At 43.8% G+C, this 27,130-nt stretch overlaps 1 protein-coding gene across 1 annotated transcript in view; it reads right to left on the bottom strand.

Moving 5' to 3' along the window:
- LOC104501112 (receptor-type tyrosine-protein phosphatase T) overlaps positions 1-27,130 on the bottom strand; it is a 148,590-nt gene that overhangs the window by 87,460 nt on the left and 34,000 nt on the right. Inside the window, exons 4-6 of the mRNA XM_010144867.1 lie at positions 24,895-25,096; positions 21,474-21,576; positions 4,507-4,780 (exon numbers count right to left, since the gene is read on the bottom strand). Of these exons, the coding sequence (XP_010143169.1) occupies positions 4,507-4,780; positions 21,474-21,576; positions 24,895-25,096 (579 nt within the window). The remainder of the gene's footprint in view (positions 1-4,506; positions 4,781-21,473; positions 21,577-24,894; positions 25,097-27,130) is intronic.

Raw genomic sequence — 27,130 nt, 5'->3', positions numbered from 1 at the left:
GTGTAGGGATCTGCGCAGGGACAATGCTCTCCCCTGTAATTTCTATTGCCAGCTGAAGGCAACTGCTGGTTCTCCGAGTGACTGAACAAAACCTAGTATTGCCTTTCCAATTATCAGCTGTTTCGTTCTATCTGTGTTGTCTGGAGAAGGAAGGTTTAACCAAGTTGTTAGGGCTGTTATTATTTCAACAGAAAGTTATTTTAGTGATGTACAGTTAATTATTGAATACCCATATCTCCATCTCTCAAATGTGAGGTAGACTGAAGGAGGATTTTATTTACTCTCCAGAAAACACTCCACATATTCTGGCCCAAGATGGCCAAGGCGATGTGGAAACAGGGGATTACAGAGTGAAGTGCTTCTACAGCTGCTTTATTTCTGCCCCAGCAGCTCCCAAATCAGTTTAAGGAGGAGTAAATAGAAGCGAACAAAAACATACATCTGAAATCCTACCAAACACAGAGCTCCTCAGAGCTGTTCAATAGTTCAGAGAATCAATGCAGGCAGCCTTGGTGCCACTTCATTTTTCAGAACACGGCTGGTGCTGAACCAAAGGACCTCACAGGTTTTTTCACGGGCCGTCTCCACAGGGATGAATGCCACCTCTCTACTGGCAGCTCTATCCATACCTCCAAAATGACCCAGAAGAACGTGGTGCGCTGTGAGTAGACCTGTTGCCATCTAGAAATCCAGCCTGAAGTCCCCTGATAATAATGAACTGCCCGATTGTGCATGTAGTACAAGTCATTAGACCAGAAGAACGTGGTGCGCTGTGAGTAGACCTGTCGCCATCTAGAAATCCAGCCTGAAGTCCCCTGATAATAATGAACTGCCCGATTGTGCATGTAGTACAAGTCATTAGAACAGAGAGAGGGAAAAAAAAATCAATAAAAATCTCTGTAGAGTCTATCTTCCCCTCAAAAATAATATTCGCATTGATTCCTGTGGTGCTACTTTTCACAATTCTGGCCTGAAAACATCATTCACCTGTTGGAGCACCAGGCTGCAGGAGCAGCTGGCAGCATCCCCACCCCACCAGCATCTCCAGCTGCCTTCCAAAGGCTCCTGCCTCACCTCCCATTTAGAGGAGAGATGGCCAAGACTTATTGTTTGCCACTTTGGCATTACAGATATCATTTTAACTCACTGTAGGAAAACACAATTCCAGGGAGGATTTTTAGGAAGCTCTGGTTTCTGAGCTGCTAAAAAATGCTGGCAGGTTTCACACGGCAGCCAAAGAATTCTCCCCATTTCAGAATGTTCTTGGATCACTAACCGGAGACTGTCACCTACAACAACCCAGATAAAGAACCCGGGGGCAATAAAACCTGCAACATCTAACTCTGACTACTCAGTCAGTAGAAGGATAGGAGAGGACAGGAGTAACACGGTGTTACGCCCTGGCCTCACCTTTCAGAGGGGTAAACACTGCTGAGCTCGGGGAGGTTTTTCAGACAAGGAGAACTTCATGCTCTGTCAGGCAGCCATCTGTAGCAGGTGGCACCAGGACAACCAGCGAACAGCCGTTAACTACCTGGATGGCTGCGAAGGCGCATGTGGAGAACCTGCCAGAGGAGAGCCAAGCCAGTTGTCTGTCCTTCCTGTGTCAGTCCTTGTGCTAACTCCTCCTAACAATTCAACAGTAACTAACAGCGCTTCTCATCCCCACAGTTACAAAGCCTGGAGCTTCTGCTTCCTTTTTCTCTTTTGTCCCCTCTTACTTCCAACTCTGACATGTTTCAGCTCAGCATCTGGCTTTCCACAGGCCCTAGGAGGGAAATTCACACAACTTGGAAGCGTTTTGTCTAACAAAGCTGAAACCCTTCTGTTGCACACATGTTCTGTTTAGACCCCTGTCTGGAAGCAACTCCATGTTGACCAAACTTCATGTAACTGTCCACAGAAAAGAATTCAGCCAGCGACAGCGCTCTCGTTCAACCTCTCCAACAAGTACAACATTGCACAAAGGAAGGCAGAAAAGCTCGTGATCTGATTTCGCAGCAATTTGCCAGACTTGTTTTGCACCCAGCTGTTAATTATGTTCCTTTCACTGTAACAATCACAGCTAATGGCTGCGGAGCAGACGAGAACACCAAATGAGCACCACCCTCCACCCAGGGAGGAGCTGGAACAATGCAGAACTCCTGTAGCACTTCTACCTCCTCCTCCTCACGCTTTTTGACCAAATACAGAATGTTTCTTCAAACTAAGCTCTCCCCAGAGCCCCACATTTCCAAAGGAAGATGTTTTGGTTCACTGCACGGAGGTTTCTCATTGCAGGTTCCAGGTGTGGAAAGAGATTTCATCATTCCCCAGCTGTCAGTGATTAATGAAACTATAGAACACCCTAATTAAAAAATGAGTGGCAATGTTCTCTTAAGTTTCTCATGTGCAGGGGAACATAAGGCTGTATTTTAATTGTGCTAAATTGTTACTGTTTCAGAATTTTTGCAGACACACATTATCAAAAATGCCGTAATTATTAGTAGGCTTTATGAAGACCAGTCAAAGCTGCTCAGGTTATAGACATCAGTGAAGACCCAGAACTCTAAGTTACAAATTATACCTGTAAACAGTTCCGGGAATGAAGTAAAACCTTTTCTTTAGAGCTGCAAAAACTGGATGCACACCAGACCCTCATGTTTGAAATGTGGGGCTTAAGGACTTCATCAAGTAACAGGAAGTCTCACAGCTGCTGCTCGGAAGATCCATATTCCACTGTTGGACATTTCCTCTATATTTTTCCCCCTAGCACACACTTGGAGGATGTATAAGCATATACTGTGCCCATATAAATTATTAACACATGAGCAGTTGCTTGTAAACAGGAGTTTGCTCTGTCTTCCAGGATCCTCCTCAAGCCCTTGTAAACCGTGTAGTGCTGCGTACAGACTCTCTGGATTAATTTAAGCTTAAAAAGTCCTTAAAAGTGTTCCTACTAGATGCAAGTCACCCTTTTTTCAAGTCCTTATCACCTCGTATGTAGAGAGAGTGCTGCAACCTGCCAGCCTCAGGGATCCAGGGAAAGCAGGAACCACACATTATGCTGCCTTAATCCAGAATGTCAAGGGACACCTACGTTTCCATTCATACAACCCATTTATGGCGTATTATATTGTACTTAAGCAAATAAAGTTTCTTCTTCCCTGGGGATCCATTCGCTAGCAATTAACTATCACACGAGGGGGAACTAACTAGACAGACATATAGATATATTTCACAATTTCCTTTATAAAGCCAAATCCAAAATTGAATTAATTGAGTAGCGCTGGAAGGAAACTATCGACTAGAAAGGAAACCCAGGTGACAAACAGCACAGTGCTGAAGAGATTTGTGCATGTCAGCCACCCAGCAGAAACCCTGCGGGAGAACGGTGAGAAATGAAGGTAGTAAAGCACCACGTTATGTTGTGAACGTTCATTGGCGTTGCTAGACTGTTCAAGAACGTACAGTCCTCTGTGACGTGCGGCTACTTTTTGGGTGTAAAAGACACGATCCCAAGTGGAGACCAACGCCCACACCACTCACTGTTGATTTATTTTTCTAATTTTGCTCTTTCAGAGGTGATTCTTAGAGAATTTATCTATATTAGTTAGATTCATGAAAGCACTGGCAAATGTGCTAATAACAGACTCTGCTACCCAACTTCTCGATGCCACATTAATGCTCTAAGACTCTTCGTAAGGCCGGAACATCTAATTGTGGCGTGTTATGTGATAATGACAAACAATTAGAGGCGTTAAATGGGAGGAAGATGACTGACTGCTCAGACTAGATCTGTACACTGTTAACTGAAATGACCTGAAAGAGGAGCGATAGAAGGTCACAAACTACCCTAGGCTGGAACAGAAGAGGTAAAAAGCGCCTTTCCTTTCCTGTGATGGGATCTGTTGGGGCATTATACGTGTGTCATTCGAGTCTGAGACTGCGTTTCCTGTGCAGTCTCCATTTTACACTTAATATCCCAGAGTAAGTATATGTAAAAACAGAGTCCAGGACATTCAGGAGTAGCATAGTCACCTCTGCAGTATGACCTCCTCGAACTGCAACTTCCACCCCTAAGTGCTGCATTATGATGGGATCAAATGCAAGGTACAAGGTAATCCAACTTCACAGAGTTTGGGTAGTTCTCCCCTCACGTCTTCTCCAAAATCACAAACACTGTGAACTGGAGACTATCCGGATACTGTAGTGACATCTTTTAAAAGCTCAGTAGCCCCTACTACAACATTCATGCGTATGAAAGGAAAAAAAATTCTAAATTCTAAGCAATTAATTTTGTACATCACATGCCAACATGTGGCTTTACAGAGTCTGGCTCCCCAACAGGCTTCTCAGAGAGAGGGTTGAGTGAAGGACAAGTAATGGCAGGTTTAATTTTCATCAAATTTCTGTAAAAGGGTAATAATAAGGAAGAATCAAACTGCTATCCAATGGAGGAGGAAGGAGAAAGATGAGAAGGATAGACACAGGTGGTCATATGTGTTCAATTTGCTCTGCACTTACGCCATTTGCCTTGCTAAGAGCCTGGAAGTATATGCTGTAGCTTTTCAGGGGAGAAAGTGGAGCATTCCAGTAGCCATTGTAGGTTTTGTTGTCGCCCACCGTGAATGGCTGCGTGACGGGCAGGTTGATGGGTTTCAGCTCGGCTGCAAAGTAGTGTGGTGAGTCAAGACTGGAAGCGTTCTTGTAGCTCACTGGGACAGAGAAGCATTCAATGATGTCTGCAGCTCTCCGTGCTTTCTGCAGCTTCTCCTCCTTGACAACAAGTTGGTAGACACTAGGAGGGAGAGAGGAAGGTGAGATTAGAGCCCCAAGAGCCTTAAATATCAGAGTTTATCCAGTAGTGAAAGAAAAGGAGTAAAGTGAAGTAAGAAACACACAGCGAGGGCCTCATAGCAACCACAGCTCTTGGCACACCAGTCATAGTGGCAGCGGCCACTGAAAGTTACTGTGCGGGCAAGAACCAATGACTTGCTCTGCTGATTTAGTTGAGTTAATCAAGATAAACCTTGGTGAAAATGAGATGAGATTTCAATCATCACGTCACTCTTTGGGAAAAGGAGTAACTAATAAAATACCCAGTCTGCAATGAACTCTTAATGTACCGAGTATCAGAAAGCAGAAGCTTTCTTCTTCGGCCATCAAGGTGAAACAGAAGCTGTTTGCTTGGGCCGAACAGCGACTGCAGGAGAGAAGAGCACTAGCAGGTGGCAATGCTGTCAGATCCCTTTTGAAACAGTTTCAGGGTGCAAACCTCAGTTTAGATCAAAAAGATTCTCACATCTTCTAAAAACTTAATATTTTTTGGCCCGCCCTCCCTCCCATCTCTTTTTATGGGTATCCTGGATCGTAGAGTTCTCTAACATTAATTGCTGGTGGCAAGTCTCCTCCTACCTTCCACCACTAGAAGGCTGGTTTATATACTGAGCAGTGGCTTTATAGCTCTCCCAATTCACTTTTGTTTCAGGAAACAACTCCTCTTCATATTCTTTCCAGCTCCATGAAATGTTAATCCTTTTCGATTCCTGCTAAGCTTCTGGCCTCTATGATACGTAATAGCAATCTCGTTATTTCTAGCTCACTATTTCAGGCTCAAAGAGGTTGCAAGGCATTCAAATATACTCTGCTTTTTTTTTCCCCCCTCAGGCAGTTAACAAAGCCCTTCAGTTCACTGCTGCTACAGCTGAGGCAGGTTTACTGTCTGCTTAACACCACTCACCCACTGACAAAGAGACACCGCTGCAGCCATTCTGCTTTTTGTCAGGATATTCTGGTGTGCTGCCCTCACCTGCCTTTGTTTAGGTAGACAGGGGAGATCGATTAAAAGATTCTCCTGGCTTACCACAGGCTCGTTGTTGCAGAACAATTGGCCTCAAAAATTTCTAGCATAGCAATAGCTCATCAATGCTCCTGTGGGAAGCAAAGTTCTGACACCTTCAACAAGCAGGAGCAAAACAAACCCCAGCTCCTGCTTTTGAGATCACTGATACCGCAGGAACCTGGCACACTCACTGTAACCATGAGGTGGCCAAGTGAATCACTTGGAAATCGTTTGGCTCCCGCTGCTAGACACAAAAGTGGCTACTCTTCACAAGTATGACTGATTTATAAATTACTTGGTACTGAAGTTGTCCTCATGCACGCAGCTACCAGCGTTTGCTGATGCAGCGGGAGCACCCGCCAGACGCCGGGACTGCAGCCGTTAGCACTTCGGAAAACGCCCCTCCTGCCCAAAAACTGTCTCCTTTTCTATGAAACAGGTATCTGAGCCAGCGCTGCTGTCACTGCTCCCTTTGTCTCCTAACCCTGCTCTGGCGACACTCAGCACCAGAGACTCGCTGCTTTCTTGGCAGTTTTTTCCTTTATGCCCCAGCTCATGCCAGCTGACCCAGCACGTTCATTTCTGAGTGCTTCATCTGCTTGACTTGGTGACCGTCATCCTGCAGCCTCACTCCCTTCTCTAAGGCTCAGTTATCTGGTAGTCGTCAAGTGGTCACTCAAAGGAGTGGTCAAGTGGCTGAGAGCACGGCTGATTTCAAAGATTACTCTGAAGATTATCACCCTGAGAAATTGTTTCCCTATTGGGTGATTACTTTGGGTCTCACCTCCTGCTATTTTGATCCCAGTGCTTTGTTCTGTCTGATCCCTCCAGAAGTGCAGGACTCCCAGTTCACTCTGAGCTAGCTCACAGAGTGGTACTTCTGGTTTTTTTGACTATGCTTTTTTCCTCGTGTTTTGTTTCTACCCAAGAGCAGAATTTTCCTGACTGCCTTTAGGGCATTTTCAGACATCAACCTCTTTGCATTAACCAGTGAAGTGCTGGAAGGCCCATCAAGTGCTTCCACACCTGCTACCATCAGCACTAAGATGCTCTCATAACCGTTTGCATTACTACAGGTTGTTACAAGTGACAATTCTGTAATACACAGCAGTGACATTACGAGGGAAAGGAGGAGGAGTTTTCTGAAAAGAAGTGCTAGCGGAAAAGAAACAATGCGTGGGCAATAGAAATAGGGAGGAGATCTCCAAAGGGTTCCAAGAGCTCTCATTCTGGCTGCTAGGGAGGCAGTAACATGGATCTCCCCACCTCAAGCTTCCACCCCTGTCAGTGAACACTCTGGTCATGGCAGGAATCGATTCATCAGTCGCAAATGCCCAGCTGGACAGAAGAAAGTTTCAGTGCCACACATGGAAATTATATTAAAAGAGACAACAAGAGCAGAGCACTAGAACTCCCAACCTTATGTAACAGCTTCAGCACCAATAAACTGAAGGACGATGCAGTACAACTAACCACTACTCTTCGATTTGAACATTTGGCCACCTTTGCAAACAGTGCAGTCAAGCCCCCACACGTGCACGCTGCAGGGCTCTTGTGTTCCTAGTGCTAAGCTACTGCTCCCCAGCTCACTGCAGGCAAGGGACACTGCCGTCCCCATGAACGGCAGGGAAGGACCCGTTTCCAAACCCCCACGAGCTCCGCTCTGCAGAGAGCTCTGCAGGGATGTTCAAAGCTGGCCCGCTATCCGAACGCCTGCCTTCCCAGAAGGCTGGGGAGCTGACTGCCCTGTGATGCAGCCGCATGCTCTTAGAGAAAAGGACACGAAAACAGGGCTCCTCGATAAATTTCACAGGTCTCAGATAAATCCACATTACTTTAATAGAAGCTTTTTAAAGTTTTTGACAGCTCCATTCTAAATCACTGATAAAAGCACCAGCCATAATGGTCGCTGCAGCACAAATGTTGTCTGCAGAGGAAGAAAATGTGCTCTTATCATCATCTACAAGGTAATCTTTTAAATGATGAGTTCTCTATTCAGTGTGGAAGCACAAGTGCAGATAATCAACATCCCAAATCAGTGCCCGTTCTGTGCGACTGAGACCTCTCCAAGCGCTGTTAGATTTCTCCTTCCTCTGCTCCTGATTTCTTTTTGTGCTGGTTGCTGCATAGTTTTGAGGATGGACCGAGGAAGCGCTTCTCCACAAACGTGGCCGTGTGTTTAGACCAGACTCAAGATCTGGGTGTAGGATGTGTGTGAATGTGGAGGGGAAAAGCTGAGTCAGAGCTTTCCATAAAGCCCTCAACAACTGCTCGGTGCACTCTGGTATCCTGACACGGTACTCACCAACAAGGGGAAATCGTCACGATATCCCTGCTAATGGGAGGGTATGAAAAGGAATGTTATTTCTTTGTAACCTTACAGTGATCCCCTCACCTGACTTACTGAAGCTTAAAAGAATCAATACTTCTGCAGCTCACTACTCCCTCTGGACCAATCTTGGTACTAAATTTTCTTAAACGTATCATATGACAATTTCATATATTTTTCATTTAATTTTAATATTCAACCCATAAATATATTATCAGCTATATATTATTTCCAATAATATTTTCTCTCGGGGAACAAAAATAAGTGGCAATTAGTACAGCCTGCTCTTGCAGTGCATTTTTCAACAGATTATTGTGAGCAGTTTCTGCAGTTCACCCTACAGAGAACAGGGACTTCTCAACTGCAGCTCAGATGAAGACATTACTTTCAGAGTAACTGTTTGATAGGCTACAGGAAATAAGATGTTACGAAAGTGTAGAGGTTTCCTTATTAATAGTTATTTTAATTTGAAGACTGAAGGACAAAAAGGGAAATGAAGTAAGGATGGAGAAGATTTGCATCCTCTAAAGGCTGTGTCATTTCAGTCTGAAGGCACGTGGGAGGTAGCAACGGAGCTGGATATTGGATTTCCACTGTTGCACCTATTCTGTGGAATTAACAAATTCAGCACTGCTGAAAAGGTGATCCCAAAACACGAAAATCAAACCCAAATACTATCTGACCAAGCCGCGAGGGTTAATGCTGCAAAGAAGTGAGTAAAAGGCATCGGGTGCAGAAGAACAGAGTCAAAGGGATGATAATTAGATGGACCAACAACCAGCTCAGCTTATTTTCTCCTATGAACACCACAAATGTTTCAAGCAGCTGCTGTTAAGGCTGTAAGCACATTGTCAGCGTACTGGCCCGTATCCTCTCCAAGATCACACAGAGACCTTGAATACCAAGAGCTGATTTCCTACTGCCGAGCTCTGCCGCCAACTCAAAAATCAGATGGAACTTCAGTTGTCAAACACCAGCCCTGCCCACTGCAAGTCCACCCTCAGCCCAGTTCCCCTGGGTATTATTTAAACATGGCAGGTCTGATTTTAAGCTAACAGTTAAGTCACAGAATCCAGGCTACAGATAACACTTTTTTTTAATCATCTGGTTTTCCATTTAATTACGATCCCATTCAATTTTAGCCAATGTTAATATATTTGTATATATCCGTGAAAGTTCATTGCCTTTATTTTGACAGCAAGGAGTCAACTCCCAAGATGCTGGAATGGGAGAGGGTTTGATGTGCTGCCTGACACCACATTTAGAATTCAGATGAGCTATTGAATGTGCATATGTTTGTTTTACGGCCAAGCTGTGTTCAGTGACGCAAACTGAGGCAGAAGAGTAGCATCAACATCTTTATTTTCTATTCTTAAAGTTATCTAAATAAAAGCCTGAATTATGCCACTACGAAATAAAATAACGGGAAATTTGAGGAAATATAACAAGGATGGAAGCTAGAAATACCCTATAAAAATCTAGCAGTATTCTGTAAAGCTCACTCTGAAAATCTGTGAAATTAAACCATAAATGAGATCCTTCTCACAGAGTGCCCCCAGCCCTCCCAGCAACTTGCATAGAAGGGATTGGTAAAAAACTCAACCCAAACCCTCTAAACTCTAAGAAAGACTTACATAACATAAATTCTACCAAAATTCACAAGAACTAAATGGATAACTGCCATAAAGGCTGATGCTGAGACCTGGCTGTTCTGACCACACGCTGCATCTACAGTACCACTTTCCTTTGGCCATAACAGTGAGTATTTCCTCACCCGGCTCCTCCTGCAGCCCTGGAATCAAATGTTCAGGCATTCCGAATTAACTCCACATACAGCTTCCAAACTCCGAAAGTTTGCTGGGTTCAATCAGGTGGTAATATATTCCTGAGAACCGAGGTATCTGCTTCACGTCTTCTCAAATGTCACCCTTCATATCTTCAATAGCACCTTTAATCACAAGCTCTGAAACTAATCTACAGAACGTAACGAACTGCGTTTCACAGCCAGGAGGTAACAGACAGGACCCAGCGCACTGTTTTGCAATTTTCTGCCTCTTTAAGAACTGATTCGAAACCCATTAAAATCAATTAAGGATTGCTACTGTTCCCACTACGCTTTGGAACAGCTCTGTGCAGAATACAATACACTCAAGGTAAGGTTAGCTTTCAACAAATATTTTTATGCAGAAAATAGGGGAAAAAAGAGATTGCTCTGCAACGTCATCTTCTGGAATATTCTTGGCTATTTCAAAAACTAGCCCATTACAAATATTGGGCTGCACTGTCATCAATCAGCTTGTTCGCATCTGCAAAGCATTCATCAAAATAAAGCTTATAATAGGGCTGGTGCTCAAGGAAATAGTCTCTCACATTGCAAAGTTATTCACACCAGATCCTTCATCGTGAAGTTATTTTTGTGTGTTCTTTTGAGTGTTCTTTTAACACTCATTTCAATTAAACAACTCTTGTGCTACATTCACTGAAGTTGAAGAATACCAACAAAATATCCAAATTCAGCCAAATTTGTAAAAATGGCATGGAAAGAAGAGATGGTAATTACTGCCATTGCGATGAAAAAAACCTGCTGAGATAGAGCCAATAATAACGTAATCCATTTAATCAGGAAGGCTGGCTGGGAAGAGAGTCTCATCACATTTTCTTCTCTCTCCCATTCCGTTCAGCGGTCTGGATTTACTACCAAGACACGGTGTACCCTGAAACTCCTGAAACAAAGGGTAGCGATTTCACACTTGGATAATACCACTTGGAGTCGGAGTTTTCACATGGGCATTCTTTTATCGCTCGAATTTCAAGCTTTATTGAATTTCTATAGTGATTGAAATGGGCTCTAGAAGAAGTAAGGAAGTTTAAAGACTGTACAGAAAGGAGATACGGGCCCTTGTTCTCCCCAGTCAGTACCAGCGACTGTGGTGAGCTCCTGGGGGACAGGTGGTGGTGTCTGTTTAAGGAATTGTGCACTGTGTCAAGCTTAAAAAAAAGATAAAGCAAATAAAATATTTGTATTTGTAGAAAACCATCCTGCCAGTATCACTCTGTTGACCATTAGGTTCGGCCAGAATTCTTTGTCTGAAACGTCTTTGCAGTTGTACTGCAGCATCACATAAAATTCCCATAACTGACTAAACCATGAAGAGTCTATTTTCATTTTAACAGGTTTGGGGTGTATAGGTGGTGGTGGTTTGTTTTTTTTGGTTGGTGGGTTGGTTTTTGTAATAAAAAGAGGTGATAAGGGAACGTTGAATGCAGTCTCACTTGGTCCCAGGCAGGTAGACTCGTAGCCTGACGGACCTTTGAGGTACAATCTGACATTACCCCGTCGCTGCAGTGCCATCAACAGTGGCATGGAGAAAGTGCAGCGAGTGACTTGTCCAGTATCACACTCTATCTGTTCTATGAAAACAACCCCCCAGATTCTTGTCCGATATTCCTACTTCCACCAGCCACTACATCCTGTCTAACAGAGACTGAAGTTTCCACAACACAAAGTCTTCCCAAAAGGCAAAATAAAAAAAAATAAAAACCTACTTCTCACCATCACTTGAGACGTGCCCTGCAGAGATGAGGGAGGAGGTGGGAAGGAGAGGGGTTCTGGAGATCGTCTCTTAAAACTGCATCATTCAAGAGACACCACAGACTGTCGAAACTCCACGGACTGCCACTTCCAGTAACAATGTTGTGCCCATAAGCAGGTCTTGATAGTTTAAACTAACGGACGTGTGCTCATCTCAATATCTGTGTAGGCACATACTCATGTTTCTATACATAAATACACGTATTAAAATAAATTAATTCCCACCTTATGATGTTCCACTCGCCATTACTCTCGCACGAGTGACCACGTCTTTCCAAGGAAGGAGAGATAAATCAAATGCAAATGTTCCCACATAGTCTGTGCAACTCTGATCATTGCCGCAGCGTCTGTGCATGGCAAACAAACGTCACACGCACAGAGCATGAGGAGTTGTCAAAAAGACAACCACATTGACGGTCACTATTTACTGACCAAAAATAAGGATTTGTTTGCTTAAAAGCCGATTTTTCCCAGCTGCATCATCGGGTCTAATAAAAGACGCCATCCACACTCACAAAATTACCTCCTTTCCATCCCCAGACCACCAGAACACCGCTACTGCATCTATTGCCTTGTGCTAAATATGCATCATTCTTCTAAATGCTTTAAACTCTCCCAGTTTAATCTTCTTGGAAATAATTTTTTAAAAAAACAGAGAAAAAAGAAATAAAGGACCAGAGGGCATTTCAAAGCTCTGTGTTCCATTATCTCAGCCATCTCCATAAGCCTGACCTGGCTTGCAACACAGATTAGACGTAATAACTGCTGCTCCCCCGTGGATCTGTCCCAGTCTCTATCTCTCCAATTCAACGTCAGTTTGTGCTGGCAGATTAAAGATAACGAGTGCAGACAGACACGGCTTTCACTGCAGCAGGCACTAATGTTTGTGGCTTTGGAGGTGTTTTTTCCCTCCTGAGCCACCTGCCATCTGTTTGATCTACAAAAAACCACCAACCCCTTTTTTGTTAACGTCGCTCAGCATTAAACAGGCATCGCTGACTGAGGTCTCGTCATCCTCCTCGGTCATTGCTGGGTTTAGACCAGAAGGAAGTTTAAAGGATGAGAAGAGCCAAAGTGGTTCTTGAACAACCTGCAGGACAAGGAGACTATGGCACACTCTTCCTGGGACTGTCCAATTCCTTCTGCCACATCCTTCATAGCAGCGGTGGCTTGGACAAGGGCCCGGGTATAGTCGCGTATTTTCTCAGTCGGAATTAATTTGGGTATTTCCAACGGCTCCCATGAAATTAGGCCCATTTAGATGCAGAAATAATCTAGTTTGGATTTCAAAGCTTTCTCTCCCTTTTCAACAACCATAGCTACTAGACTGTGGATGGAAAACCTGCACATGAGAATCTGGTATCTTTTTTAAGAGAGAACACTAGAAAAATATTTTTGTTGGTTTTGTGTCTGTTTCAGGGTTTGTTTGTTTTTTTGTTCACTTGTTTGTTTAATTAAAAGGCTAGAAAAAACCCCAGCTGAAAAGGGGGAACCTGCTCTGTTTCTAACCTTAGGAGAAACTTCATTACAAGGCCCATCTGGCCAGGTAACATCACTGTACAATGGAAAAGATGAGCTCCATGAGTGAGGTGAGGGTAACACAGATTTTCAGCATCTGAAGCCAGATTCTGGACCCTTTGTGTGGGAGAGGTCTTAAAAATGGTGTCGTCACTACAACATCTGCCCCAGAACGAAGGAAAACTGAGGACGGAGAAAGGGAAAAAGGAAAGTCCTGAGGGCAAGGACTTCTCTGCATCAACTCGCAGTTTGTCTGTTATCATCTGTGAACACCTTGTAGTCCATCATGGTGGGAATGGGGCAGATTGAAACACTAGGAAATTTACCTGATAACCCCAGAGTTTACCAACTCCCTTCAAAACTAAGTGTATTTTTAATACATGAGAAAACATTAAATATAGGGTGTATCCTCCGGCAGGAAGAACGCTCAACCTGCATCACCATCAGCTCCTGCAGTACTTTGGGATCTGTCAGGGCGGGTGACGAGGGAAGCTGGCATTCCCTCTTCTGTTTGGCTGTTTGGCCCTTCCACTAGAAATCACAGAACCACAGAACTGCTCTGGTTGGAAGAGACCTCTAAGATCACCGACTCCATATGCCACATGCTCTGTCTCACTCCTCACCCTCCCCCTTTGCGCCACGACTCCTTTTAGCTAAACCAGTCCGATTTCCCCTTCCTCTTGCACAGTAAGCAAATCCTCACCACCTCTCCCAGCTCTGCCTTTTGCTTTGGAAAAGTGCTGTGCAAGGAGAACTGAAATTACAGAGAGGCAGAAGAGCATCATGGCTGCAGAGGTTTATCCTCTGGAATTGTCTGGCTGCATTTATGACAATCCCTTCATTCCATCTGCAGCCCACACAGCGGTGCAGCAACCCCCTTTTTCTAGTTCCAAGAAATTATGCATTCATTATGGCGGAAATTAACACCTCAAAGCAAACTATAATTAGGAATTCTTCAATTCGGTTTATGCTTTTTCAATTAGGCCCTCTATAATTTTAATCACGGGAGCATTAACATGTTTCCGGAATTTATATACCTGTAATATAATTAAATCCTGAAATGCCTTAGTCCGCACCAGCAAAGCAGAGCTTACTCATCTGCCCTTTTATCGCATTTTTGTGTTATTACAGACGCATTGAGGGGCACCTGCTAGCGTAAACGTGGCCACATGCCACAGAGAAGACCCCCCTGGCCCTCTGAACCCCTCATCCTCGCTCCTGGTGGAGGGACTGCTGGCTGCATCCAGCCTGTGCGCTGCTTCTGAGGGGTGGACCTTTGCCAAGCACTTGTGCCCGGACTCAACCCATCTCCTTTTAAGTACCTTAAGGAGCTGCTTCAATCAAGGAAATCACCCTCTGTGGTCTGCAAAAAGAGCCAAGCTCTTTCCTGGGGCTGCTCTGCCCCGAGGAGCTGTGGTCAGGCACCATCCACCCCATTGAAGGGTCTGGTGCAAGGGCTCTCATGGGCACAGGGTGGCTCAGCAGCACACCTCCAGAAATTCAAAGGAGTTCCTAATTTCTAACATCTTCTCCATGGTTCGCTATTACCCTTTTATTCTGGGATAACAGGGAAAGGCTGTCTCCGCTCTGGGGGCTGTGAAGCAAAATGTCTTGGACAAAGAAACCTTCAAACTGGCAACCATGGGTACCTTCTCCTGTTCCCTCAATCTTACTGGTTGACAGCTTGATGTGAGAAAATGGCCATCAATTCGTGAGCCTCAGCTTAAAGTTCAGACTTCATTAACCTTTTGATTGCTGGAATTTAATCTGACAGTTTATGTGGCCAGCACAAAAGATTTATGCAAAAACATTCACTCCCCCACTCTCAGTATCCTCAGGCCTTCATAAACACTAAAAAGTGTTAGCAAAAGCTTCACCGTAGAGCTAATAAAATGCTTCCTGACACAAAAGAATTGGCTCTGTGTGTAATTTGATCGTGAAAATATTATCATTAAAACAGACTGCAAATGTTATGACTTCCCCCTCCCATTTCCGCCTATTGCCAGAGCTCTCTGGGAGTGGTTCGTAAGGCACCGCAGATCATGCAGCCTCACCGAACGGCTGAGGTTCTGGTGGCTGATAAATGGGCAAAGGCAGTTTTATGATCTTTTCAGGGGCAGGACTTTTCGATGAACAGAACACTGATCCAGAAAGAAAATGCATTTCTTGTACCAGATGAGACAATTGACCCCAAATGCCCCTTATGCTCATTTTTTAGGGCCAACACCTGACTCTTCAGAGGGAACTAAAAAAACCCATGAAACACCCACTCCATTGATTATGCCACAATACACAGAAGACTAAATACTCCTTCCTGATACTTATGGTTGTCACCCTGCAGGCAAAGCACTTCTAAGATCCAGGATAACTTCAAGAACCACTGAAGTCATCACATATGATCTAACCCCCCCAATTCATCGACTTCAGCTGACATGGAAGTGAACACTCAAGGCTTACAGTGGTCAGCAAACGAGGGCTTGGACACACAGAAGAGGTTAAGTGCCTGCGAACACCGTGCATCTCTGTTCGGTTCCTTTTTGATATAAGAAACATCCTGCTCATCTACGCAGCTGCCATTATTCCACGTCTTTCACCCAAACTCATTTTCCTTCTCTCACATTCACATACAGTTAAAGGAAAAGCAGATCTGGTTTATCTTTAAGAGGAAAGAAACTCACTCATCTGCCTTCAAACTCTTGCCTAAATTAAAAGGCAGAACGTCATGCAGGAGAAACCCAGCTTGAGTGATTTGAGAACAATATCCCTGAGGTATATTATAGGAGATGTTAATTAATACAGATAATTAAGCTTATAATACTAGGAGCATAGATTGATAATCTCATTCCTCATTAGATACTACAAAATTAAAAGATCTAACGTGATGACTGCTTGCCCCATATTCAACCAAGGCATTGATGCATATATTTGAATATCGGTTTAGAAGAGGCAGGCCAGGCGTTTTATTTTCCGTGTACTTATAACATGCTTGTTGAGGCAACTGAACTTTCAGAATTACCAAGGGCATGATGATTTGTTATGCTTCCCATAGCTTTCCCCATTAGAACTTTTTAGTGTTTTGCTGATCCTTGACTCCAGTCTTTATTTCCAAACATGAGGTACGCTGTGTGGGAGTTTTAAGAACAAGAAACTGCCACCCTTTCTTGGCATTAATGAATTAATTATCAACGTAAATGCCTGAGGCAAGCTCACGTGATGCCACTACGAAGCTGCAAAGCAGCGAGCTGAACAGCATTGCCCCCAGTATAGCTATGGAGATCAATACACCAAAGCCACCATCTGTAAAACAAAACAAAAACCCCAGTAAATTCTGCAGGTTTATAGCTTCTTGTCTCCCTCCTCCTCCACCACAGAATCAAGGTCACCAGGCTGGCAAACCACTCCTTTGTAAGCATGGAAAGAACGGCTGTGCATCAAAACCAAAACCAGAACGACAGAGAGGACAGAGGAAAGGAAAGCTCAGGGTGAACAGATCATGCCTGAAATTACAGAAAGAATTATCTGGAGATTAAAGCTATAGCCTGTGGCTCCAGAGATTCTCAATTTCAACTTTGTTGCAGGCTGAAATGAAAGGCAAGTTTTATCTAGTCAAAGTCTCAGTTCTCCAACATAAAATGGAAGCAATACCACTCCTCTTCGTCACAGGATATTTTCCTTTGTCACTACATGTAGGAATACACAGGGACACTGATACCTCATACCAAATTGTTCGCTTGGAGAATAGCTGGAGCATAAAACCAGAACAAAACCCCTGTTCTTAGGTGTTCTGTTAACAAATAGTGCAGCTGTCCTCTCTTCATTTGTTTAGCATCACGTAGACCAAAATATTTCCTTTATTTCATGCTTGGGAGACCAAGAATCAGATGATAATACTCAAGAGTAACACAGGGCTTGGTCCAAAGAAATTAATCTCTCCTACTGGCTGGCTGTCAATACCAAAATGTGTTTCAACTTCGCTCAGTACTTCTAAGTATATTTAAAATATTTAAATTCCTGTTCTCCCATGTAGGTTTACTTATTTCCTTTAGGGTGTACACTAATAAACTAACCCAACCCTCCTCACCATCAAGGTGTTTACAACGATCCAACTATTGCACGTGAACACAATAAATGACTTCCCTGAATATATTTCTCCAGGATCACTTAGACAGGCAATTTACACTGTGCATATATATACAAAATAAATATAATCCCCTCAAATATAAATATATATATGTGCATAAAGGTTGAACACTTTTGTTCTACTAATACTGTGCTTTAGCACAGTCCAGGAGTTGGGTACCTAAAGACCACACTGTAGCTGTGTGCTGGCAGACACACAGAAGAACATCTCAGATTATTCACTGATACGTCAAAGAGAACTGCAGGAAGATAGGGAGATTAAATCCATCTTTCTCCAGCAAAAAGAGTTCTCCATTGTCTGAAATCCCTCAAAATAACTGCAGATGCTTCTAATGTCCTTCTGCTAGTGTCCTACAGCTCCAATATGCAGAGCAGCGTATTGACAAGGCAATCACACCCAAGGGGAGCATTTTTTTTAACTATGAAATCCTCAAAACTACTGCCTGCTCTGGAAATTTGATTTTCTCCATAATAGTAGTATAGGTAGATTGATAGAACCAAGCACATGTGAATAAACCAGATGGACTTTCAAACATCCGACACACAAAAACCATCCCAGTGGACACTCCATGTATATAAAATCCCTCATAGTGGCATTTTCAAGTAGTGACTGGGATATAAGTTCTCAAATAGAGGTCTAAAGATGTCATATGTGAATAATCTATGAAGGACTGACTCAGCCCTCCTGACAGTAACAGATTCAAAGGCAGAATTATCCTCAAAATCACATTGGAGATTTTCAGGGAAGAGTTGAGGAGTAAAGATTGAGAACACTTGCATTCTTCTTTCCTCTTCTGAATCTATTATAGATGAATGTCAGTCTTCAGCAAATCAATCACAGCGCCATTCACGGGTTTTAGATTGATATAAGATCACCTAGAAGTTATTTTTAAAGGGCAATGTGAAGCCAAGCTCTGCAGGTTATACCATGGAAAATAAAGGCAAGAATGAAATGTCTCTGCCACGAGGGAGAATATTTACACCTGCTGAGGCTTCATCTTTCTTTTGGCAATAGGACAAAACAGATCAAAGAACACCTAAGTTTGTATTATTCCTATTAGTTCCTATGAATATGTCGTCATTGCTATCTATAGATCATTAACAATGCCGAGTTCATGATCATTAGTTTCGTAAACAACCTCATCCAAGTTATTTATCAGCAGCACTGGGGAACATCACAAATGTCTTAATGTTGAAAGGAACTTTGGATTTGGTGTGGCTGCATTTCAGATGGAGATACAATGAATCTTACTTTAAGTATTCTACAACATTACTCTAAAAATGATCTCGCAGACCGTTCTCCATCTGTACGCTGCTCAGACGGCAGCAAAATGAAGTTAACACGAACCCAAGGCACATGACTATCTAACATACAGATACTAGTTTGCAGTCACACCCCCACACGTACAACTCACCATTCCCAGTATCTAAGAGAAAATATTACAAATAATTTTTTTCGTCTTCACAGACTGGGAGGACCTTAATAAAAAGCCAGAGCACTGCAGCACAGAACTATCAGGTTGATGAGAAGAGCGATTGACCTGTCCCTGCAGAGTGAAAAATCTGAATAGCAGAGGTTTCTGAACAAGGCGTGAGGAAAATCGCTTCCAGACTGCTTTCAAGTTCCTTTTCAGACCCATCTCAGGCAGGCTGGGATATGAAAGGTCAGGGTGCAGACGGGAAGGGCTCTAGGAAAGCACAGTCATGTCTGCAAGGTAGACCAGGAGAACTGGTACCCTACCAGCACGCTGCATCATGCGGGATCCCCTGCAGTGACCTCCGCACCGCCGCGCTGCTGCGCAGGAGGATTTCTCAGTCATTCGGCGTGAATCTGCGTTTGCATTAATGCCTTCGGTAACTGAACAGAGGAAGGTGCCAGGCTAAGAGGGGCTCCCAGCCATTTCAGTTTGTATCGGGATGTTAAAGCATTTTGAAAATTGATTTTATCAAGTTTAACAGAGGTGAGTGAAAACACCATACTTGTGAAGAACTTACACACTCACAAGCAACTGGTAGAAGAGACAACAAAGAGGATATACTGGATGTCAGCTTGAATGAAAAAACAAAACCAAACCACACTGATTGGGAAAAAACACCTAATTCTTTTGTGTTATGAGTGTCCCAAGCACTCACAGTCTGTTACTCTGGTCTGCTGGGTGCTGCTGAGGCCTCTGAGGGAAGGGAACCTCTTTGGGCTATGGTATTTTGAAAGAATTTACACAAACTGGAGAGTGTCCAGAACAGACTGGAAGGAAAGGGAAGAGGTTGGGAAAATCTATGGTTTAAATAAGTGGATTTTTTGATGCTAAACTCACACCGTCTAGATGCTTATACAAAGAAAGGTACTCACACATTCTGAGGCTGTCATAGTTAATAAAAAGCTAAAACTCTCCCTGAGACCCCTTCCCCCGGCCTCTCCCCACCTCCTGACCATTCTGGTTTTCATGCACATGTCTGTAAGTCAGTGAAATGGGCTCCTGATAGGAAGTATTCTTATCACTTCAACCTGGCATGTAAATATTGCACACTCTGCATGTGTGTGTAACAGGCTACAAGGCAATTAAAGAAACCAGAGTGAGAATTTATAAAAATCTCTACCCAATTTTTTACAACAGCTGCATTTGCTGGAAAAGACATTATTCACTGAATGCCATTAAAGTATAGTAAATTGACTTTGAGAAAAAACACAAGGGTTTTCAATAAAAAGACAGAATAGCAACACTTTTAAGACAGCAGGTGGTAAAATGAGATACAGGAATGTTCCCCCATATAAAGAAATAAAACAAAACTGAGCTGTGTGATTTTACTGCACTTTTCCAGCAGAAAAAACATCCCTAAAGGACTCTAGAAAATAGGGTCCTAAATTTGCTCATATGGAGTACCGGAGATTGAAAGGGAAACTTTAAAATACATTACTGGGAAAAACTAGAAAAGGGATGGTGGTAAGTCCAGAAGAGCAGATTTTGTGCTTGAGAGCATCAATGCAATTTGGGGGAAAGCTGTGATGTAGGGTAGACCACCAACTGATACAGGAAATCTCATTAAATCAGGTAGTTTACATCTGAGCAACTTGCTCCTGAATACTCAGTGGGACGTTCTTCACGAGCACTAAGAACCCGTCAGTGGGGCACAGAAGCCCAGGCCACTCTGAAGGAAGGGACTACTGGTTTTCAAAACACTGCCCACAAGAAACACTTCAAAAGGCTCTTGTGAAAACTAGGAGGTTAAAAGGTACCAGGCACTGCACTTCTGGCAGTGCTGGCGCAGAAGGGCAGTTCGTCTGTGCTGGTGCCTTTCACCATGTACAAACTCAGGAGATGTCAGAGCACGATCACCAGGGAGCGATCTGCCGTTGCATGTCCCACCTCAGCATCATTCAGAACGGGACCCAACTCAGAGACAGTCCGAAACAGTCCTCGCTCCACTCCACGGGTGCCTGCGCAGCTCCCTGCCCCTAAATCCTCTACCAACAGAAACTGTTTGCCTACGCCTGGTACAGCCTCACCCAACCAGAGTTCCTCGTTCCTGGTCAAGATTACTGCTTCACTCCACAACGAGCCCAGGAGCAACAGCTGGATTATAGCATGAAGATGTGAGGAGTGCAGTGAGATCCAGAATGTGAACAAATGCATCCGCAAGCATTAAAGACCGTTTGGGCACTCACAGAATAGCTACAAAAAGGCCTTGACCATCACAGAAGAGAGGGCAGGAGACGGACGCCTGAAGCCTCCTCCACATTTGCAAGGTGATTCTCAATTCGCAGCATCACAGTACCCAGCTACACGTACTGCCATGCTCCGGGGATGCAAAGGCACCTGAAGGGATGCCAAAAGGGTAATAACCCGGTGCAACGCGCTCAGTAATCCTTCCCAGGGGTTGACAGCGGGAGGAGAGTAGCTGAGGCATTTCTCAAAGGAGACCACGAAAGGCAGAACCAAGAGCAGAGCCGGCCTTTTAGCCAGCATCTGCCGTCAGCAGCCATGGTATCGGTCGAGAACGAGAGAGGTGTGAGTGGCGTCTGGGGAGGAAGGAGAGGGGAGAACTCTGAAAAGAGAAGACAAAACACCCACCTGACAGGTGCTCCACGGGACTGAGCGGGCTTCAGCATAACAGTGATGGTGGTGTCAGTCTCGTTCAGGGGAGAGTCCGTGTCGTATTCTGGCATCGACGGTGCTACAGCAGAACAAAGAGCAACACATTAGTTATACACCAATTACCACCTTCGGTAGCGATGGCAACGTAATATTAACATTTCTTGGAGACTATTTAACATTTCTCAAATGAAACATCAAAATACTTCCCAATGTTATGACCAAAATTGTCAAAACTGCTTAAATACTTGTACATTCTTTTCCTATTAAAATTAAACAGGAATCGGACACCCAAATCTTCAAGCTGGCTTTGAAAATCCTGCCTTGAATTTTTAAGACTCGGTAATCCTTTGAGATGGGATCATTCCTTCAGTTTTGAAGAAGAAAGAAAACCGCACAGACGTTAAAAGATAACACTTAGGAGGAGAGAATCGGTGGCAGAGCTCAGACGAGCACCCAGGAAACATGGCTCCCAGTCACTGTTCTGGTCCCTGGATTAGACTCCCACGCCTTCGATAGAGTTTTTAACACAAAGACTTAAGCTGTGGCTCCTTGATTAGCTGGAGGAGTTCAGGCTTCACTTGTGTTTTGAAGCATGAGGAGAAAGGAGCAGGAATTGGCCAGGTGTTAGCACCCAAACCCACGGTGTTTTTCCCCAGAGCTTTAGCGATGTCGAGTCCACAGGAAGCTGCCCAGTGGCAGGACCAGCACTGTATCCCCTTGGCTTCGCTGATGTGTTCCCCTAAGCAACATGGAAAACTACTGAATATTTACACTCAGCCAAAAGTCTAGTTTCTATTTCTGCTTTGTTATCTTCTACAGGGGGCGTTCCACAAAAGCAGGATCGGCTTCCTCAGGAAACACATTTTCCTCATTATGTTCCTCCTCCCTTCCCTAAAAGCAAGTATTTGTCTGGGGCATAATTTTTACTGTGAGAGATTGTGAGATCAGAGCAGCATCCAATTTACACCAAGGATGCAAATTTTATTGATATATCTTTAAAGTATGAAGCAAACAGAAGAATCCACACAAACAGTTCTTCTGTAACTCACAGGGACAAGCTGCATTGTGGGGGTCCCACATTTAATCCTCTCACAGCGATTTCTGCTGTAATCCTGTTCACAATCAGCATTTTTATCTAAGTGCTGGAAAACTGTCAAGAATGGTGGTTGCTATTATCAGCTCAGCTACTGACTTCCCTGTCAATAAGCTGGCAGTGAGTTCAGAATGAATGCCAGTTCCTTGAGGAGCATTTCTCCGAGAACGCCGCTCTGCGTCAAGGGGAGACCATATGAGTCATTTAAAGGCGATGCATGTCACCAGTGCTCTTCTGTACCCGAGACCACGTAGCTCCTGGAGATGCCACAAGAACTGCTCAGTACCTGCTCTGGTCAGAGGGGGTGGCATAGCACAGTGCTACGAGAAGATTGCAGAACCAGTCTGGACACCAGCAACAGGCTGACTCCATCCTCCTCCTCCTCCTCCTCCTCTGAAGCAGCTTCTTCCAGCCTAACAGCAGCGCTGCCCTGGTGCCATTAAATGGCTTCTGCTTTGTTTGCTAGCTTGAACGTCTCCTGGCTGTGCTCGAGACCTTTTAGTTACCTTCTGTGTGAAACCCTGTGCCTGCCACGGGGAATTTACTTTCAGAGACCACGTAGGTAAGAAGTAAATGAAGAAGCATAGGGCTTGGCAGGACTGGTGCTGGGTGTAATTCAGCCATCAGCATCTGTATTAGTCGCAAGACACTGAACTAAGATATAGTAGTTTTCTTGTGCGCTCAACCCATCGCAATTACAATCGGTAGCGGACTCTCTAAAGCAGCAAGCCACTGCTCATCAGTGTAATGCCTATTTCATAGGATCCCAGTCCTGCCCAAAGAGAATTTCTCAGAAATTCTGCCATTTAATTGCGATTAAGAAATGCGTCCACCCATATAGACATGAACACTCAGACACTGCTACAGCATAGATGTCTTTCCGTTTTAAAATGTATATAGTCCTACAATGACATTCCAGTCAATGTAAAAATCCTTCTTCTCCATATTAACCTTGGGGCTGGCTCTTAGAGCAACTTTTACAGTAATTTCCAAATTACATGTGTAGGACTGGCCATGCAATGAGATACTCTAACATCAGAGTCCACTCTAATACCTGCACAGAGTCTGTGCCTACCTACTGCGAACCAGATGGTTGGAGGATGCGGAAGAAAAGACAATAACCCAAGTGTGCGTACAGTTAAAAATCATGCAGCTTTCCAACACAATTTGAATGTTCACTGAATTGTAAGATGCAAAGAAACTGAACTGGGGGAAAAAGCACAACCATGACCGTGCTCTTTTATTTCTCTGGTCACAAGTGAACAAAGCACACGCCGTGCCCTCCCCTCGCAGCAGGGCTGCAGAAACCTGAACTGTCCACGGAGCTGGTACCACAGGTAAGGGCTTTCTTCAACTGGTGGAGACATGGACATTTAAACTAAACGTTAAGGGCTGAAACCCTGCTGACGGTTAGTGAAGGGAACAGCTACGTCTTACTTGGTTAAAATATACACTGCCGCTTAACTAACAACTTTTTTTAATGAGCCGGTTTTGAAGTAGGGCAATGGAGAACACGCTCTGTTGGGCACCCTTTCCTACAGCACCCAGCCATCACTTCAAGCATCACAAGTGTCCTGAACGTCCCAAACATTTATTTTGGCTTTACTGAAAAAACAATCAAGGTATTAAAAAAAGTGGCAATTTTAAACTCTGGTAGAGAACCTATTTCAGTGCTATTAATTAAATATTAACATTAAAGTCTACCTACGTCTGTACAGTATCATCTCTACCATCCCTTTATCCTTTTTTTTTTATTTTTGATAGCTAGCTTTGGTTTCCTTTCTTTCCATAGAGACGCATGCATCTTCTCTTTGCAATGCCTCTTGATTTTAGTGCCCTTCCTATACTTGTCTGCCTACCTTAAGCCCTCCCTTTGCCCTTACGAAGAAAGAAAACATAAACCAGCTTTCTTCCTTTATTTTTAGTCTCCTTGCAGTATTAATTCAATTACTTCACTGCAGCTATTTTGGCGCACTCTGAAAAGTCACATTTATTAGAGCTTCCCAGCCATGCAGATAATGCTAACAATTATTACAGGAATAGTTCATTTGCAGAACTAATGAAGGCTCTCATTTAAAAATGCTCCACAAAGATATTCGTGGATATTTAAGATACCCACAAATTAACCACTGCGTTTGTAACCTGAACAAACACAGATACCAGATTGTGGCTGTTTTAAGACCTGCCCTGTGAAACTCAGAGAGGCACTAAGCTCCATACCTTTTTATTGTTTTATGCATCAGCTGCAGATCTAAAGAACAAAGCCCTAGAAAGTGCTTTTTTCCTCCTTCTCCAAAGCGGTACCTGAAATCTTAGTTGCAATCCGTGTTGTGATGGGTGGCCCAAAGCCCTTGACTGTGCTGGCTTTGATGGTGAATGAGTACGTAGTCCCTGGGTATAATCCTACAAAGAGGTGATGGGTTTCGTTCCTCAGTTTGAAGACCTTCCCTCTTTGGCTGGACAGGTCAGCACTGGGATCCAGAGACCCAACGGCCTTGTATGTAATCTGCAAATAAAGAACAAGGAGAGTATGGTGATAAGGGGCTTTCTGCACTTCGCCTTCCTCTGCTCCCCTGTTTCGTCACGTCTTGAGACTACTCATGGAAAATACAAGGACAGAGATTATTCCAGTATCTCTAGTGAGCGGCTCAGTATATGGATGCTGTCAAACAACCATGACGATTTTCCCAAGGCTTTACTTAGGAAAAAACTAATTTCTTCTCTCCACTGAAACCTCCCCATGTGCTGATTTACAGCAAAAGACTCAAAGAATTGCCTTTTGTTCCAAGTCTCAGAACTTCTTCAGCCAAACCAGAGCACGATTAGCACAATTTTCATGAGAATTTCCCTCACAATCCCCACAGCATCCAAAAACTTGTGGTACAAACATGGATACATTTTCCACCAAGTATTTTTTCCATCTGGCAAAGGGTCTTCCCAAAAGGCCGCTGAAAACAACAGAAGTCTTTTACTGATAACAAAGGTTTTGGAAGTCTTTTCCTGTGCTAAAAAGAATAAACCAAAATGAAATGTTGAAATAGTATGTTTAAATGACATAAATATCATCAAGTCTTTAGACAAAAGCCCTTCTCTTCCCTGGGCTTGTACACCCGCTGCCAATACCATTTTCCTCCCCCTGCCTTTAGCCTCGGTCTGCAGGTTTACTCGTGGTACCATGCCCGAGAGAGGCAGTCAGCTGGTGACAGACCCGGAGAGCCATTCAGGAACACATCCACCGCCGGTGCTAACACACCTTTAGAGGAATCCAAGCTGAAAGCACACCTTTGAAATTCCGTTACGCTTACCCACGGCAACCCTGTGGATATACCGACGCTTGCAAGTAAAACTCATGACTTATTTACCAGCCAATTCCTGGCTCACGTTCCAAATTCAATCCAAAGGCAGCTCAATTTCAGCGGAGCTGTCAATATAATATAACGTGCTCCACTGCTCTCCTAACCTTTCCTGATATTACGGGATCCTCGCTTATTTGTAATGAAACACTATGAATAAATCAATGTATGTTAATACATGAAGTCTTCAATTTTTTATGAAGGACTCCGCAAGAATCTAATTCCCAGCTTTGCTGAAAGAGCCTTTGAAAATTTTTAAGTCGCTTGCTTTATGACAGGAGGAAAATGGTGCGTTTTGAGGAAAAATAAATACACGATGTTTAAAAAGGGAGCTTTAATAACAGCAGGATAAATAAGAGACAGAGACTGATGCTACTGACACCAGAGGAGGGTGTGAGTGCCTGAATCCTGTTATTTGGACAGAGAAGAAAGATTTAGGCAGAGCTGACACCCGAGGTGAGGCAGCACAGCAGAGAAGGGCACGGATTACACCCAGGTCTGGAGAGCAGCAAGAACTTATCGAAGCAGAACTCTTAAAGTAATTACAATGGAACAGCTTGCAGGTGATTTTACTGAAAACCTACTGATTTTTCCAGGAATTACAACCAGAAACCTGAGAAAGAGAGAGATCTTAGCACTGCGGTCATTAAAACATGGCCACTGAATGCAGGGAGGAGAAATCTTTACACTTGCCCCTTTTTCCGAGGTGAGGTGAGGACCATGCGATGCAGCACGGCACAGGACAGGGTTTGGACAGCTCTTACTGCATCAAGGTATTTCAAGGCAAGGGAGCGTAAAAACACCATCGGAGTTAGAGTGAGGATCGAAGGCTTTGAACTAAGAGACACCATCCAGTCAACACCAAAGCCAATTCCAGAAAGACAAATGTGTTTATTCTGTTAGGTGGGAATGAACCAGGGCAATCTGTCTGCTCTGTTTGCAAGTCAAGTGCTAGAGAAATGTCAGTTCTGTAACATTTCAGAGGAGAAAGAGTGAATTAGAAGTTTGGGAAACTTCCTAATGTCGGGCCACTGAAAATCACGGTCACAGGACGCCAGGTAGAAGCCTATGAATCTTCAGGGGTGTCTAGTTTCAAGCACATTATACAGAAGGCTATAAATGTAAATGGAAGGTGCACTTGTCCTTGATCTGCATATAAATAAAAGTATGCAGCTACCTTCCCCAGT

The sequence above is a fragment of the Buceros rhinoceros genome, unplaced genomic scaffold (genome assembly GCF_000710305.1).
Source record: "Buceros rhinoceros silvestris isolate BGI_N320 unplaced genomic scaffold, ASM71030v1 scaffold1071, whole genome shotgun sequence".
In the NCBI taxonomy this organism is placed as follows: domain Eukaryota; kingdom Metazoa; phylum Chordata; class Aves; order Bucerotiformes; family Bucerotidae; genus Buceros; species Buceros rhinoceros.
Note: the sequence above shows the minus strand (reverse complement) of the source record. Positions and strands in the feature narration are given on the sequence as shown.